Here is a 17,927-nt window from a genome sequence, read left to right on the forward strand (position 1 = left end):
GCAAAAGTGGATCCACATTGGATTGTCTGAAGAACTTCATAAGCAGCAAGGACGACCTAATATAAATCTGATCAAATCTAGGGTCTTTTTCGCAAAAAACGATTCACCAATCTTGACGCCTCTGATGAAATAGACGGCGCGGGATAAGGTCCGGGCGCCATAAGGTCCGCTCAAAATGCGCGTTCTATTTATACGGTCTCATTCCATAGACGGTCAATACACACAGCTCGAGCAAGCAACGGTGTTTGAGCAAACAAGGGGCGCTGACCGACTGCCCACCACCGAGTTCAGCAATGGCAGCAGGGGCGAGTAGCGGCAGGCTTCTCAGAGCAACCACCGCCAAGGCCTTACACCCTGACAGCCGTCTCCCGTCCTCGTCCTCGGCGGCCTCCGGCCACGCCACCGGCCGGCCGTGCCGCATCCCGTCTCTAAAGTTCCCGTCCCTTTGGGAGACGACGGCGAGCCACAAGATGAACCGTGCCGCCGAGCAGAGGGCGGCGCTGATCACTTTGGGAGCAGCCACCGCTAGCACCGTGGAGGAGAAACGGCGCGGGCTGCGCCTGCCGGGAGAAGCGAACAGCGTAGAACTCCTGCTGCCCCTGGCGTACGAGGTCGCCAGGAGGCTGGTGCTCAGGAAGTTCGGGGCGACGTGGCTGGCGCTGCCTCGGCGATGCTGGGCCAAGGTCATCGAGGCCGTCATCCATCAGGTAATTTACTAACCGAATCACATCTTATTACAGATCTCGTACAAGTAAGTAATGTTTACATAGTACTTAGTAGTAACAAAAGTTCATCTGGATCTGCATCAGGGCGTCGTCACATGCCAGTCGTTCACGCTCATCGGCGTCGCCGGATCGCTTCTCGGTTCAGTCCCATGCTTTCTCGAGGTAAATTCAGGCCAGCTTAATTCTTCAGCCAATTCCTCCATCAAAAGCAACCTTTCATAGTGCAAGCATTGTTCGAAGTCAGGGCATCAGACGGAGACTGATCAAACCTTTCGTGTGTCGGTAACTGCAGGGTTGTGGCGTTGTTGTGGAGTCGTTCCTCTTGCAGTTCCGTGCCATGTCCCAGGTAGTAGACCAAGCCGAGATCATCAAGCTGCTCATCGAAGCACTAGGTACGCGTTCAACCCAGCATTTGAACAGATGATTTTGCAAAACGTTAGTTAGTAAGTACCGTTGCTAACTTGGGAGCACACGCTTATGAATTCTTCTGTTTTCAGACATGTTCCTGATCGGCACCGCTCTGCTGACCTTCGGCATGGGGATGTACGGCATGTTCTACGGCTCCCAGAGCGCCGTCCAGAAACCCATTTACCAGAAGCTCAAGGAAGGGGCGAGGCTGCAGTCCATCGTGCAGGCCAAGTCGAGGTTCGGCCATGCCATCCTGCTCCTGCTCCAGGCCGGCGTCCTCGAGAAGTTCAAGAGCGTGCCGCTCGTCACCGGCCTCGACATGGCCTGCTTCGCCGGGGCGGTGCTCGCCTCCTCCGCCGGCGTCTTCCTCCTCTCCAAGCTCTCGGTGCGTCCGCAGCGATGCTAGCGCACCTCCTTCGCGTGAATTTGCAAGATTCAGAATTCGCCCTTTTCTTACAATCTTACAACTATTCTTGTTGGTTTAACTACTTGATTAGTTAGCTATGGTTCATTTGTTCTTTCATGTCAGCGAGACTAGGAATAGTAGAGGAAAACAGCCAAAAAACTGTGAAACTTCGTATGTACTTTTCACTCACGTGTAGCAATATCGACATAACGGTATATAGCTTGTACGCCATGTAAATAAATAAAGCTTCTCGGGGAAAGAAATATGAGTACATGGCACCACTTCGGAGTTCGGAGCATATTCTCGTGCTCCCTGTGACTAGCAACATAAATAACTCGTGGTGTGCTACTGTGCTTTCACCTCGCCAACTCTTCAATAAGATCTCTTCTTCGGATTCCTGCAACAAACGTGTCGATTTCTCTTTCATCAGACATGTTGATGTCTACTCACGCTTCTTTTCCTGTAGACAGTGTTGGGCCTCCAAGAGCAGAGGTTTGTAGAACAGCAGCAAGTTTTCCCTTAAGTGGATCACCCAAGGTTTATCGAACTCAGGGAGGAAGAGGTCAAAGATATCCCTCTCAAGCAATCCTGCAATCACGATACAAGAAGTCTCTTGTGTCCCCAACACACCTAATACACTTATCAGATGTATAGGTGCACTAGTTCGGCGAAGAGATAGTGAAATACAAGTAGTATGGATGTATATGAGTGGTAATAGCAATCTGAATAAAATATGGCAACGAGTAAACATGCAACAGAACAGTAAGTAAGCGGTGTTTGCAGTATTGGAAACAAGGCCTAGGGATCATACTTTCACTAGTGGACACTCTCAACATTGATCGCATGATAAATAATAACTTCTCTCATTTGTGCTACATACACTCTTTTGTTGGATGACAAACACCATTCGTTGTGTGGGGCTACAAGAGCTCCCTCAAGCCGGAGTTAACAAGCGCCACAACATTCGGCATTCATATTTAAGTAACCTTAGAGCCTAATAGATCTTTGCAAAATAAACCGAGTACTAACATAGCATACACACTGTCACCATTATACTATGAAAGGGGGAATAGATCACATCAATACTATCATAGAGATAATCAACTCCATAACCTACAAGAGATTATGATCATAATCTACGACAAGAACCACACGATGCACACACTGTCACCATTACACCATGCAGGAGGAATAGACTACTTTAATAACATCACATGAGTCGCACATAAACTAGTAGCGATACAAAGCTCATATGAATCTCAATCATGTAAGGCAGCTCATGAGATCATTGTATTGAAGTACATAGGAGAGAGATTAACCACATAGCTACCGGTACAGCCCTTAGCCTCGATGGAGAACTACTCCCTCCTCATGGGAGACAGCAGCGGTGATGAAGATGGCGGTGGTGTCGATGGAGGAGCCTTCCGGGGGCACTTCCCCGTCCCGGCGGCGTGCCGGAACAGAGACTCATGTCCCCCAGATCTTGGCTTCGCGATGGCGACGGCTCTGGAACTTTTCTCGTACCCTGGCTTATATTTTTAGGGTTTTCGACGCAGGGGCTTTATATAGGCGAAAGTGCAGCCTCGGAGGGGCCCTGGTGGGGCCACACCATAGGGGGGCGCGCCCCAGCCCTTGGCCGCGCCGCCCTGTGGGGTGGCCCCCCCAGGCTCCCCTCTAGTGCCTCCCGGTTGTTCTGGAAGCTTCGTGCAGAAATAAGATATTGGGCATTGATTTCGTCCGATTCCGAGAATATTTCCTTACTAGGATTTCTGAAACCAAAAACAGCAGAAAACAGGAACTGGCACTTCGGCATCTCGTCAATAGGTTAGTTCCAGAAAATGCATCAAAACATCATAAAGTGTGAACAAAACATGTAGGTATTGTCATAAAACAAGCATGGAACATCAGAAATTATAGATACGTTGGAGACGTATCACGTGTGCTCGACCGAGTTTTTTATGATACTCCACCGCTGAATGTACATCCTCATCGATTCATCTGACTTCTGCTTGTAGGTCCTTAACTGCTCAATCGATGATGGTTTCTTGCAAGTGGAACGGAAATTCCTCACGAACAAGTCCTCGAAAGTTTCCCAGCTATCGATGGATCCTTCTGGCAGCTTCTTCATCCAGGATCTTGCGGCTCCACTAAGGTGAACCTGAATGCTCTGCATGGTCGTTGCTCTGGTTCCGCCCATCAACTTCACTGTCTCCAGATAATCGACTAACCAATCCTCTAGATCTTTCAGCCCGTCGAACTTTTTATAGTTGTCAGGTAATTTGAAACTAGAAGGCACTCGAGTTTTGCGAACTCGTCGGGTAAAGCAAAGGAGTGCACACAAGTCCTCGTCACTGTCTTCTGGTGTATGTCGATGTTCGCATGTTCTGTTTTCGCGACTCATTTCTTCACGTCCTCTGTCGACTCGAGCTTGAGCCACCATGTTCCTTGCGTCGCCTTCTCTTGGAGTATCTCGCGCCGCTACCACGGTGGGTCTGGGACTATTTTGCCTTGGAATGTTTCTGCGTGGAGCACGTTTTGGTTGTGGTGCAACTTCTCTTCCTGCTATCGCTGCACCCATAACGTCGATTCCTGCCATAGCCATCTGGTACATCGATGACCTGGGATTTCCTTGAGGTGGCTTAGATGCCATTAGGAAAGCATGTGTCGCTATATATCCTGCCTCCGTTGTCTTCGGGATAATATGCCCTCTCATGTCTATTGACATAAAGGACATGTCACCGAATAGATCGGCGAGTACCCCGCCGTCGGCGGGCTTGATGAAGCGTTGTGGCGAAACATCCTCGTCGCCTGACTCGACAGATGATGCAGACGATCCTGAGAAATCAGAGTCGACCGCTAACGGTACTGAAAAAATCGGTGCCTCGAGACGATGAGATCCTTCTTTCTCGATGAGGAAGCGGAAGCTCCCGAACGTCATCTCCGTCGACTCCTCTAGATCGTCATATGCATGCAAACAGGCGGGATGGTGAGGAACAAAATCGGCGAGATCAGGTTGGACTCATTTACCTCCGTCCATCGCGTTGCTTGCTGTTGATGATGATGTTGACGATGCCATCGGGATTAGGACCTTGCGACCTCCAGTCCCCACAGATGGCGCCAATTGACGAGGTATCAACTCGTCAATGCCTATAGATTGTAGACTTGGGTTTTGTAAGAAGTAGAGGGCAAGTAGATCTCAAAGGTTCAGCCGAACAAAGGTGCACGACTTAGGTTACGGTGGTTCTGTTGGCAAAGATTCGATCCCTTGTTTCTCCCTCGGCTCCCCTTTATATAGGAGGTGGAGCTGAGGCTTTTTGTGTCGTACAAGTTACAAACTACGAGAGGCGCAATGGGCCTTTCTTATATTGATACAAAATTCCTACTACAACTCTACTTTCCAAATCCGAAGATCTCTGGGCTTCTGGGCCTCCAATTCTTCGGGTCCGTGGGCTTCACGTCCTCCTCGCATAAACAAGGTGCTTTATTCGGCATTCCCACTAGGCATACCTATGTCAGGTGGTACGGTCGTACCCCGCAGTACCATTGTCCGCCATAGCTACTGTTTTCATTAATCATGTTCTCTTTTCTTCCTGGTCTCTTGTTGGGTCTTATTCATCAAGAGTTTCTGCAAATCATGAAAACTAAGTAGAATTTATTAGCGAAATCCTAATGTATAAAAGAAATAATCAAAATACTATAAGAAAAACTAAATTACGACTAAAGAAAAAGATGGGTTGACTCCCATCGAGCATTTTATTAAAGGCTCACTCGTGCTTTAAGTATATTTTTGATAAGTGGAACCTACCACAAATTGTCCACTATCAAAAACATTTACCTCTTGAGTGCGCTTACCGTGCGGCACATACTTTTCCTCTTCTGGTTTCCTAGGGATACATCGAGTAATCTGATCATCATAAATATAGACGATCTTTCCCCCATGGCAATCAACATTCGCTCCTGCAGTACTAAAAAATGGCCTCCCCAATATAATGGATAATTTATCATCATGAGGCATATCTAGGATTATCAAGTTAGTGGGTATAACATGTTTATCTATTTGGAGTAAAACATCTTCTATCATCCCCAAAGGGTTCTTAGGTGTTTTATCGGCCATTTGCAAAGTAATAGATGTTGGAGAGTAATCTCCTAGGCCTAGTTTCTTATAAAGGTCATATGGCATAACACTAACACCCGCACCTAGGTCGCAAAGAGCATTATGAATTCTAGTATTTCCTATTGCACAAGTAATGGTAGGTATGCCAGGATCACCTAGTTTAGCTGGGAGTTTGTCTCCATAGCTAGTCATCAGGGCCACAGTTGTAGTTACTTTCTTTTTCTGTTGAGAATATCTCGAAGAAATTTAATGTATGTAGGAACTAATATAGCATCTATTAACGGAAGTTCTAAACAAAGTCTACCAAGAGCATCGACAAAGGTGTCATAAAGGTGTTTACTATGATCAACCTTCATTCTGTCAGAATAAGGAAGATCTTTAGTTGGTACCGTTGGTTTTAACTTTGGTGCCGGCGCCGGCTCCGGTTCCTTTTCCTTTGGCTTCTGCTTAGCCTTCTTCTTCTTCTTCTTCTTCTTCTTCTTCTTCTTCTTCTTCTTCTTCTTCTTCTCTTCTTTGGTGCCGGCGCCGGCTCCGGTTCCTTTTCCTTTGGCTTCTGCTTCTTCTTCTTCTTCTTCTTCTTCTTCTTCTTCTTCTTCTTCTTCTTCTTCTTCTTCTTCTTCTTCTTCTTCATTGAAGTTAGGAAATTCAGAAGACTTGTCTAAAGAATTCAAAACTACAATATAGAGATAAGACTTGGGCTAAGAGATCACGTTATTAAAGGAGAACCAGTTTTATTCGTCATCAGATTCAGAAAAACTCACTAAGGAACTTTATGATTCAGACCTAGAAATCTGTTGAGTCTACTATATGAAAGAAAATTTTAAAATCCGAAGATAATAAACTAAATTTTCTTCCTCAATGTGTAACCCAGAATATAGACATTAATGGAAATTGAGACATGAGAATGCTATATTGGACACCTTACTGTTAGCCCTCTAAATAAAACACCACTCTTACTTCTTCTAGATGTCCTAAAATAAAGTTACACTAGCAACTAGAAACAACTTAGAAAATGAAGAATTGTTGTATAGGATAAACAAAGCTTATAGGACAACATAGATAATTGGCCTTAAAAAATGCATCATTCAAACTTCTTTCAGAAATTAAACTTTCATTAGGAACTAGCCACAATACATCCAATCAAGAAGGATCACTACATAGAAGAAGCAAAAGCTTGAGTACCAACAACAAAAATTTATACCTTTGTACGTAACGAGTAATACATACTGATATATATTTTTTTCACTGTTTATATTTAAATTTATCAAAAATTGAACTATCAAAAAAATATTTAAATGTATCCATTTTTAGTCTGAACTTCTTTTTTCTTCATTGAGGGTGATGCTGTTAACGGCTCACACAATGTCACTAGCACGTCGACAGTACGACGCAAAGGAACTTTTGAGGCCCACGTCATGTGATCCTCCACGGTTTGTATGGATCGCGTGATCGGTGTAACTTCGCATCGTCTTGTCAACCTATTTAGTTATATTATCATTTTCATAATTTTATTTCCAGCCATCCTCGGTCCCCTCAATATATGAATGCAATATTATTAACAAATCAAAACCAATAGATCGACAACGTTGGAGCACTTAAATAAAGTAAATAGTGAAAGAACTATTTATCTTGTGTTTGGAACAATACTCACCATGTTGAGTTGTTGGCAGTCTGTCCTTGGCATAGGTACAAACCACTTGTCTCGGAAACATGGTGGTGTCCCTTGTATTGACAATTAAACTAGCAAGTACGAGTGAGTTTATTAGATGCTTAGTTACAAAGTTCATGTGGATTTGCAAAATAATCAGGGCGTAGTCAGATGCCAGTCGTTCGCGCTCATCGGCGTGGCTGGATCCCTTGTCGGTTCAGTCGCATGCTTTCTCGAGGTAATTCAAGCTAGCTTAATTCTTCAGCAAACTCCTCTAGCAAAATGCAACCCTTTATACTGCAATCATATAGATCATTTCGGAATGGATATATATCCCATATACTTGATGAAATGAAGACTGAAGAACTGAGGTACCTACAAAAGTAACATTTTTGCTTCAGTGCCTCTCTCCCAAATTCAAACATATCAACAATTGAGATTGCTTCGTATCTCTTAATATTATTAGACGGAGTGTAATGTACACATGTGCATGCCTGTTGCACAATCTGTTTTTCGTACGACAGACCATGTACTTCTCTGGGTGTACATGGTGTGTACATGCCTGTTGCAGCAATCGGTTAATCCATAGGTATGTACATGGTGTGTACATGTACTTCAATCGATTAATCCATAGGTGACTTGATCCGAATAAACCGAATCTCCAGCTCGTTGTTAAGAACCGAACAAAGTGAATCTATCTCGATGTGTTTAGCTCGGGCATGAAAAAGTGGATTTACTGATAGATATGTTGCTCCCATGTTGTTACACCACAAACATGGTGGTTGAATCAACTGGACCCAAGTTCTTCAAGTAATGACTGTATCAATATTACCTCTGTTGTGGCATTAGCCACTGATTGATGCACTAGCCAATTTAACCAAAAATCCAAACTGATGAAAAAAAGACTAGGCAGTGCATTTATATTCAACATTTCTCATTGAAGTACTAGGCATGTACGATGTTCTGTGTAGCATTTGGACTTCGCTTCAAAGATGATTTTGACTGTTACTGATTCGGGGGCACATTTATGAATTCCTCTTCTTCGAACATGTTCATGATCGACACCGCTCTACTCACGTTCGGCATGTACTACGGCTCCCATAGCATCATCCAGAAGCCCATTTACCACAAGATCAAGGAAGGAGCGAGGCTGCAGGCCATTGTGTAGGCACCAGTAGAAAAAAGGGATTATGTTCGAAAACTCTAGAAAAATGCCGACCTTTGTGAAGGGAAGACAACTCGCTCCGCGCGTGACAAGTGACGCGCTGTGGTGCCAGAAAATTCCTGGGAAGTGGTCTCTCTGCTCGCCACATGTCAAGGGGAAGCAAGGTGGTGATGAGGGAGGAGAGAGAAGACAGTAGAGGCCAGTTTTGCCCTTTTTTCCTAGATTCGTTTTTTCAAAATGAAATATCTCGAGAACCGTAAGTCCAAATTATGAACCATTTTCACTTTTGAGATCCTCTCGTCGAGATCTTTAAAACTAGATCCCATGTTAATAGGTTCCGAGATTTTTTTCCGTACTTCCGATACTAGTATGATTGTACTTGTGTCGTGTACCTAATTGTACTCGTGTTTCAACTGATAAGTACTTCTGTTTTTAGTGCAGCTGGTACAGTTTTTTTCCCTTTACTCGGTAAAGGTACTCGCTCGTGTGCGTGACTGTACCTGTACTTACTCATGTGCACGACTGTACTTACTCGTGTGCGCTACTGTACCTGCTCGTGTACGCCACTATACTTTTGTACATGTAGGTACTCGTGTGCACGACTGTACCTGTGTGTGTGACTGTACTTGTACTCGTGTGCTGTGTGCAACTGTACTCGTGTGATGTGTGCAACTGTACTCGTGTGTTGTACACAACTGTACTCGTGTGTTGTAAATAACTGTATTCGCAGTTTGATCGGTAGCTACCCGTACTCGCACGGAGGTGATGTACGCGCAACCGTACTCGTGCGGAAGGAAGTGGAGTACGCGTGTGGAGACGCGCGGGCGTACTCGCGAAGGACGTACGTGCGGCATACTCGCGCGGAGGCGCGCGGCCGTATTCAGCTGGGAGGCGGCGCGCACAGGATGAACCTTTGCAAAGGTTTCCCTTTTTTTAGTCGTACCCGATTCTGTCCCGGGTGGCAAGGGCCTTCAATCCCGGTTTTGCAAATGGGACTACGGAATTATGACTAAAGGCCCCTCTTTAGTTTCGGTTATGATGCGAACCGGGACTAAAGGCCCTCCACGTGGGCTACGGGTGCACCTAGACGGAGGCCCTTTAGTCCCGGTTTGTAACACCAACTAGGACTAAAGGCCTCCACGTGTATTTTTTTCAATTTTTTTCTAAGTTTTTTCCACTTCATCTTTTTTACTATTTTTCCAGAATTTCTAGTATTTGATTTATTTGACCAGTTTAGTCTCTAAGTACAGTTAATCTTTAGTCAGATTACTTACTCGTGGTCAACCTTCACGTTCGGTCACCCATCCTCAAAAAGCTCCAACACTAGCATGCTTAACTTCTCAATTCCTTCCGTCCCGCTTCCAAGTGTTTTGCGCGTATTTAATTGATATTAGTATCGTATCAATCCTATTAACCTGTTGGTCACGATGTTACACTTCCTTATTGTTTGAATTCCAAATAATTATTTTAAAAAACAAAAATAATGATATAATAATAATCTTGAATAAATAAATTAAATTAAATTTTTTGCAAAACCTAAAACCTGATTTTTTTTAAATTTCCCTTTGTCTGTTTGAGAGTCTAAAAATTAGTTCCAATAAGTCAAAATTCATTTTTGTTATTTTTCATAATAACTAGATCACCTAACCTACCTACATCTAAAAGTATTTTTATTTTTAAATTTTCTATCATTTTCTTTTGTATTTTACAAATCTAAAAAAGGCGAATCAGGGGGCGTGTGGAGGCAAAAAAAAACTCTAGAAAACCTTTAGTCTGGATTGGTGTTAGGGTTTAGGGTTTTGTTGTTACAAACCGGGACTAAAGGATAGTCGACCTTTAGTCCCGGTTTGTAACACCAACCGGGACTAAAGGTTTTCGCACTAGAGGCAGCCCGCTGTAACACTTTTAGTCCCGGTTGGTATCTACAACCGGGACTAAAGGTCTCGTTTGAACCGGTATTAAAACCGTGCGGGCGTCCTAGCTGTTCGAACCGGGACACATTAGTCCCAGATCCAAACACGACCGGGACTAATGCTCGGAGCAGCTCCAAAGAAAAGGTTTGTTTTCTACTAGTGAGGCCAAGTCAAGGTTCGGCTGGGCCACGCCATCCTGCTCCTACTCTAGGCCGGCGTCCTAGAGAAGTTCAAGAGAGTGACGCTCGTCGCTGGCCTGCTTCGCCGGGGTGGTGCTCGCATCCTCGCCTGGTGTTTTTCTCATGTTCAAGCTCTCGGTGCATCCGCAATGATGCAAGCGCACCTCCTTCACGTGAGAAGAATGGAGCAAGGTCTCTCTACAAGAATGGAAATTCACACGGGGTTCTATACAGTCTTACATATGTTATTATAGGGTTTAGTAATTAGATGGTCCGCTCTGTTCCATTCATTCTTTCATGCCAGCGAGACTAGGAATAGCAGAGGAAAGGAAAATGCTTCCCATCCGGTGACCGATCGGGAGGGAAAGATAGGTCGCTGACTGCTAGCGTGTAGAAGCTTCCTTGTGACGGTATAGCACACGTCTGTTGGGAACCCCAAGAGGAAGGTATGATGAGCACAGTAGTAAGTTTCCCTCAGTAAGAAACCAAGGTTTATCGAACCAGTAGGAGATGAAGGCCACGTGAAGGTTGTTGGTGGAGGAGTGTAGTGCGGCGCAACACCAGTGATTCCGGCGCCAACGTGGAACCTGCACAACACAATCAAAATACTTTGCCCCAACTTAACAGTGAGGTTGTCAATCTCACCGGCTTGCTGAAAACAAAGGATTAAACGTATGGTGTGGAGAATGATGTTTGTTTGCGAAGAACAACAAAGAACAGAGATTGCAGTAGATTGTATTTTAGATGTAAAAGAATGGACCGGGGTCCACAGTTCACTAGTGGTGTCTCTCCAATAAGATAAATAGCATGCTGGGTGAACAAATTACAGGTGGGCAATTGACAAATAAAGATTCAATACATATCATGATGATCACTATGAGATTTAATCAGGGCATTACGACAAAGAACATAGACCGCCATCCAGCATGCATCTATGCCTAAATAGTCCACCTTCAGGTTAGCATCCGCACCCCTTCCAGTATTAAGTTGCAAACAACAGACAATTGCATTAGTATGGTGCGTAATGTAATCAACACAAATGTCCTTAGACAAAGCATCGATGTTTTATCCCTAGTAGCAACAGCACATCCACAACCTTAGAACTTTCTGTCACAGTCCCAGATTCAATGGAGGCATGAACCCACTATCGAGCATAAATACTCCCTCTTGGAGTTACAAGTATCACCTTGGCCAGAGCCTCTACTAGCAACGGAAAGCATGCAAGAACATAAACAACACATATATGATAGATTGGTAATCAACTTGACATAGTATTCTATATTAATCGGATCCCACCAAACACAACATGTAGCATTACAAATAGATGATCTTGATCATGTTAGGCAGCTCACAAGATCTAAACATGATAGCACAAGAGGAGAAGACAACCATCTAGCTACTGCTATGGACCCATAGTCCAAGGATGAACTACTTACGCATCAATCCGGAGACGGGCATGGTGATGTAGAGCCCTCCGGTGATGATTCCCCTCTCCGGCAGGGTGCCGGAGGCGATCTCCTGAATCCTCCGAGATGGGATTGGCGGCGGCGTCTCTGGAAGTATTTCCGTATCGTGGCTCTCGGTAATAGGGTTTTCGCGACGGAGGGTATAAGTAGGCGGAAGGGCAGCGCAGGAGGTGGCACATGGGCCCCACACAATAGGCCGGCGCGGGCCCCATGCAGGCCGCGCCGCCCTATGGTGACGGCCCCTCGTGGCCCCACTTCGTATGCTCTTCGGTGTTCTGGAAGCTCCGTGGAAAAATAAGACCCTGGGCGTTGATTTCGTCCAATTCCGAGAATATTTTCTTTGTAGGATTTCTGAAACCAAAAACAGCAGAAAACAGCAACTGGCGCTTCGGCATCTTGTTAATAGGTTAGTGCCGGAAAATGCATAATAATGATGTAAAGTATGTATAAAACATGTGAGTATTGTCATAAAAGTAGCATGGAACATAAGAAATTATAGATGCGTTGGAGACGTATCACTGCCTCCCGGGCGCGCTCCCTTCATATTCATTTCCTTTTTGGCCTTCACGTTTCTGGCCTTCACATATTGTTTTTTGTTGTAATCGTTTAGGACTTGTAAAAAAAATTGGTGTCTTTTGTTGTAATTCAATACGTAGCAAATTAATTGTTGCTTTTCCATTTTTTGCAAAATATGGATTTTTGTTGTAAGAGTCTAGGGTTTTTGTTAATAATGTTTGCAACTTATGTTGCAAATCGATCTCTAGCAAAACAATTTGTTGATTTAACCACTTTATTGTCACATTATTATTTCTAAATGGGGTGGCGTTTTGTTGTAATAGTATATTTTCTTGTATACGGGGTGAACATTTTTTTGTTGCAACACCTTCTATCCTAGTGATAAATCTGCACGGTGGCATATTTGTTGTAAATACCAGGATGGACAAAGCCAAACAGATACACTCTTTTGTTTTTATAAGTGAAGAAGCTAGGAACGTGGGTTGATTTTAAAAACAAAACCGAGGGGCCAAGTCACCGATTTTCTGGCCCGGATCAGCCGACCGACCGTCAGCGCTGCCCCAGAGGAAAACAGCCAAAACCTGTGAAATTTCGTATGTACTTTTCAGTGACTGCGTGTAGCAGTATTGACATAGTGGTGTGTAGCTTGTACGCCATGTAAATAAATCTTCTAGGGGAAATAAATACATGACCCGCTTCGGAGCATGTTCTCGTGCTCCCTATGACTCGTAAAAAGAAAACTCGTGGTGTGCTTTCACCTCGCCTCCAGAAATTCCAGTGGCTACGTCCTCGCAACGGAATTGTATGGACGGCCAATTGCTTCCGACGGTGAACCGTGCCTGTGGCGCCGCGGCGTCGGCTCTTGCTGGCTCTGGCACGCGCGCGGCTTCTGCTCCGCCCACCGCCGACGTGCTGCCGCTTAGGAGAGGGAAGGGGCAGCCTGCCTGGCGCGAGGAGACGGGAACGGCCGAGACTGGAGCTCATGCTGCAGAATTTGGCGCGACCGATGGGTTCCGTTGTTCTGTGTGCTGTTGCAGCCAGAACTGAGTTCTAGCTAGCTCAGTGGTAAGGCAAGTGAGTGCGCAGACAGTTCACCTTGGTTCGAATCCCCATCTCACGGTAATTTTTCAAGGAGGCCGAACTTTAAACCAAGTTATCATCCTAGCGTTCATTCGCTGTGAGAGTCTCATCCTACCTAACAACCTATAGCCAAGGGATAAATCATTTCTTTGTTGGTCAATTTTTTGTATGCTATTGCGGCCATTTTCACACGGCCTATCTTCTCTGTTTCACGCGATTTCATATTTGAAGCGTCCAATAGTGCAGCAAGGTCCACGTACCGTCGGCCCAATAACATTTGCTAGTGTGTTTTGTTAGTACTAGTAGTGTTTATTCGTCTTCTTTCTTAATATTAGCATTTCTAGTTTTAGTTTTCTTTATTTTTAATTTTCTTATGTTTTTAGATTTTACTTTTTTCCTAGCTTAGTAATTTCTTCTAATGTGGATTAGTATTCTCAAATATTTATGAGCATTAATTTTTTATACTCTAACATTTATATTGATTTTATTTAACTAGTACATATAAATTTAAACATAGTACTTATTTATCTTATATGTTAGCTAAAATTTGAAAACATAAAATCGAAACAATTTAGTATATATGTGGTGCACAAAAACTAATAATGGAAAATTTAGAGTACTTGGGAAAGTGAGTCGAGAGAGATAGAGTGATAGTGTTGAGATTTTATCGAATTTAGGACATATTAGTGGATCCAATAGGAATTTGGTCATACAAGTCATATAATCGAAAGTGACTTCGTATATGAAAAGTAGTTTTTAAAATTCAATTCCTATAATGCAAAGAAGCCGAACTAAACACAGCAAAATTTGTTTCAACATTCCACAAATCTCATTGGGCAAGAAAACATTATTTGAACATCCATTAGTGTGTTTTCTACCGTGAATACGTTTCCATTTGATTGTTTCTAATTTCATTCCTTTTCTGTTTCATTTCTTTTGATTTTCAGCATATCCTCTTTTCTATTATGTTAATTATTTTAAACATAAATTAACCTCTGATTCTCCTTTTATTTTTTATTTAGTACTTGAACTTTATATTATGTTATTTCTAGATTTATTTTTTGTTATATTCGTGTATATTCATGTAGTAATTACTTGTTTAGTTTTTCATTTTCAATATTTCCTTTTTATTAATTATCTACCATAATGATATAAACATTTATCTGAAATTTAAGAGAAACATTCCATTTGAATTCATGACATCATTTTTCGGATACACAAACATTTGTCTTAAGATAAATGACGATTTATTAATTATTTATTTCCCTTTTATTTTTTCCTTTTTTTTTTGAAAATACAATAATAGTTCTAAAGAACGTTTGTCTTATATGTTTATGCTTGTTTCTAATTTGTATTTCAAATTTATTGTTATAATGAATACACAACTATTGTTATGTGTTTATATATCTAGAAATGGTCGATTGTTTACTCGTAGCTCAAGTGCAATGAACCCATTTAAATTTATACTTACGGGCCAAGTAATAGAAACTTAGTTGATGACTCTAGACATTTCCAATTTTCTAAGAGAACCGCCACATGGCAGACACACATCCTTGCTGTGTGATTGGTGAGGGCCTTTAGGTATTATTCCAAAATATTAGAGATATTGTTTCGTATGTGTTGGATAAAAACAAATATGTAGGTGGATTCCACACCTCTAATAATCGGTGAATATTTATGAAATATAATTAAATAGTTAAATTTTGTGTAACGATTTTAAACCATTTTTATACTTAATTTAAATGATTTGAACTCTTACTGTAACTAAAATGTTTGTAAAATCTGTGAAATGTTTCTGAAGTTTACTAAAACATGACTGAAATAAGTAGAGTTTGCGTGATTTTTTACGGTACGTTTAATTTTTATTGGAATATTACGAATTATATTTCTATATTTTTGTGAAATAATTAAATTTTTGGTACCTTCATCAAAATATTTTTGAAAGTGATTAAAATATGATTGGAAAAATTGAAAGTTATATGAAATCACTATGACATATTTATGGTATTTATTTAAATAATAATTTAACCGAAATTTCTATAATTTATGAATATATTAATAATCTATTTGAAACAATTAAATTTATTTAAATTGTTGATTTTTTATATAAAAATACATCTAAAATTTCACATAACTCAGTATTAATCAAAATGTCGTATAAGATTCCAAACTATTGTGAGTATTATTTGGGAAATTATTGTTCCAGGATAAATAAAAAATGTGGGGCCCATGAGACATGTTGCAATATAGTTGGAAAATCTGATAAAGCAATGAAACATAAAAGAAAATACATGTCGATGTATTGGAGCCACCTGCCGTGAAGCTCACTTCCCCACATAGTGGAGCTGTTAGAAATGACTTCACAACCTTTAGAATGGTTCCCTATTTCAATGACGAATTTATGTGTTGACCAAATACAAACTTAAAATTTGACATTATAGTTTCCATACAGAACAGAATACTTTATTTCCAATAAGCTTTCCCTAGCATACATTGTAACTTGTAAGGTACATAGACTTAACTCTAAACATGATTCCTCTCTAGCATTCATTTATTTATACACTTACAACAGATGGAAGTGTGCACACGTATATGTTTAGCAAAGTATCTAGCGTCAGCCCTCAACGTCTCTAGGCTCTGCTGTCTACAATAAATTAGGACTTTAAGCATTTTTCACACTTGTATGAAATAAACTGAGATAGAGGCAAAGTGGCGTGCATGTATATATAGATAAACGTCTAGTTTTCCTGGAGGTTGCATGAGGCGTGCAGCACCATCGTCTCGATCGTGATCCCCGGGCCGAACGCCATCATCACTCCCCACTCGGCCACCTCCTCTCCCCTTGCCATGCGCCGGCGCAGCTCATCGAGCACGAAGATCACCGTCGCGCCACTCATGTTACCGAACTCACTCAGCACCCGTCGGCTCGCCGCCAGCTTCCCGTCGTCCAGCGCGAGCAGTTCCTCGACGTGATCCAAGATCACACGGCCCCCTGGGTGGATCGCCCAGAATAGGTCGTTCCACGTAGCACTGACACCAAGAAGCTCGAAGGTGTCGATCAGACAGCGCTTGATGTTGTTTTTCAGTAACTTCGGCACTCGGGTGGAGAGGTGGAAGTCGAGGCCGCCTTTCATGAGCTGCATGCTGATGTCGCCCTCTGTCTTCGGTATCGTCGTCTGCGTGGCGAAGGCCATCTCGAACAGCGGGCGCTCGACGGTGCCGACCACGACGGGATCGGCGCCGACGATCGCCGCGCTCGCGCCGTCGCCAAAAATGCCCTGGCCGAGGATGGTGTCGAGGCGGTCCTCCAGGGGCCCGTAGAACGCTATGAGGGTGATCTCAGAGCAGGCCACGAGGACGCGCGCGCCGCGGTTGTTCTCGGCGAGCTCCTTGGCGATCTGCAGGGCCCTGCCGCCGCCGGAGCAGCCGTTGAGGCTGAGTATGGTGCGGGACACGGTGGGACGGAGGCCAAGGAGCGACGCCAGGCGGAGGTCGGCGCTCGGTGCCTTGCCGCCGGAGTAGGTGCTGAAGACAAGGTGGGTTATGTCGGACGCCGGGCGCCCCCACTCGGCGATGGCCTTCGCGGCGGCGGACGCGGCGAGCGCGGGTACCGCGGCGGAGGCAATTTCTATGCGGGCGTCGAGGGTCGGCAACGTGCGGTCGCTGAAGTCCGGGTGCGCGGCGAGGAGCTCCTCGTCGAGGTGCACGTAGCGCTTCTCGATCCCTGATTTCTTACCTGTAAACTTTACTATAGTTAGCTCCCAGCAAAAATGTTTATGCATCGAGGCGTACGTCCGTGCATGCATGAGCTTACAAATTCTCTTGAGTTTGTCCTTGAGGTCGGCGTGGTGCTCGCTCTTGGTAACGCGGAAGTAGTAGTCGGCGTAATCGCCCTGCAGCATGGTGGTCTCCGGATTCGCCGTGCCAATGGCGAGGACGGCCGCCGGGCCGTCCGCACGCTGAGCGCGCCGGATCTGGTGGACGGTGGCCATGTACGTACGTCGACCGCTGGGCACTGCGCAGGGCGTACTGTAGCTAGCTAGCTAGCTTGTTGGCTCTCGAGACTCGAGTGTTGTATTTTTTATCCTACACGATCTGCCCCGCCCAAGTCTTATATTAACGCGACTAGCTAGACTATTCTTCTTCACAAAAAGGAGATTTTGTTGACTCAAACTTTGAATCAAGTGGATACAAATGAAAAGGGTTTATACCTCGGATCTGAAATTCTGAGTAACACACATTCAACAAGCTACCGGTTGAGTCCGACTCATACGGTCGGAGCGACAGAGAGGAAGATCCAACAAGCA

At 43.8% G+C, this 17,927-nt stretch overlaps 2 protein-coding genes across 2 annotated transcripts; one reads left to right on the forward strand and one right to left on the reverse strand.

Annotated features, from left to right (window-relative positions):
* Nucleotides 1-224: 224 nt before the first annotated feature.
* On the forward strand, nt 225-1,802 carry LOC127292955 (uncharacterized). The gene is made up of 4 exons (XM_051322506.2): nt 225-707; nt 810-887; nt 1,018-1,117; nt 1,223-1,802. The coding sequence occupies exons 1-4, from the start codon at nt 294-296 to the stop codon at nt 1,537-1,539; spliced, it is 909 nt and encodes a 302-aa protein (XP_051178466.1). The 5' UTR covers nt 225-293; the 3' UTR covers nt 1,540-1,802.
* Nucleotides 1,803-16,332: 14,530 nt separating this feature from the next.
* On the reverse strand, nt 16,333-17,643 carry LOC127348446 (bisdemethoxycurcumin synthase). The gene is made up of 2 exons (XM_051374472.1): nt 17,435-17,643; nt 16,333-17,356 (listed from the first exon to the last, which is right to left on the reverse strand). Exons 1-2 carry the CDS (start codon nt 17,610-17,612, stop codon nt 16,359-16,361), a joined length of 1,176 nt encoding a protein of 391 aa, XP_051230432.1. The 5' UTR covers nt 17,613-17,643; the 3' UTR covers nt 16,333-16,358.
* Nucleotides 17,644-17,927: the final 284 nt, after the last annotated feature.

The sequence above is a fragment of the Lolium perenne genome, chromosome 4, assembly GCF_019359855.2.
Source record: "Lolium perenne isolate Kyuss_39 chromosome 4, Kyuss_2.0, whole genome shotgun sequence".
NCBI classification, from domain to species: Eukaryota; Viridiplantae; Streptophyta; class Magnoliopsida; order Poales; family Poaceae; genus Lolium; species Lolium perenne.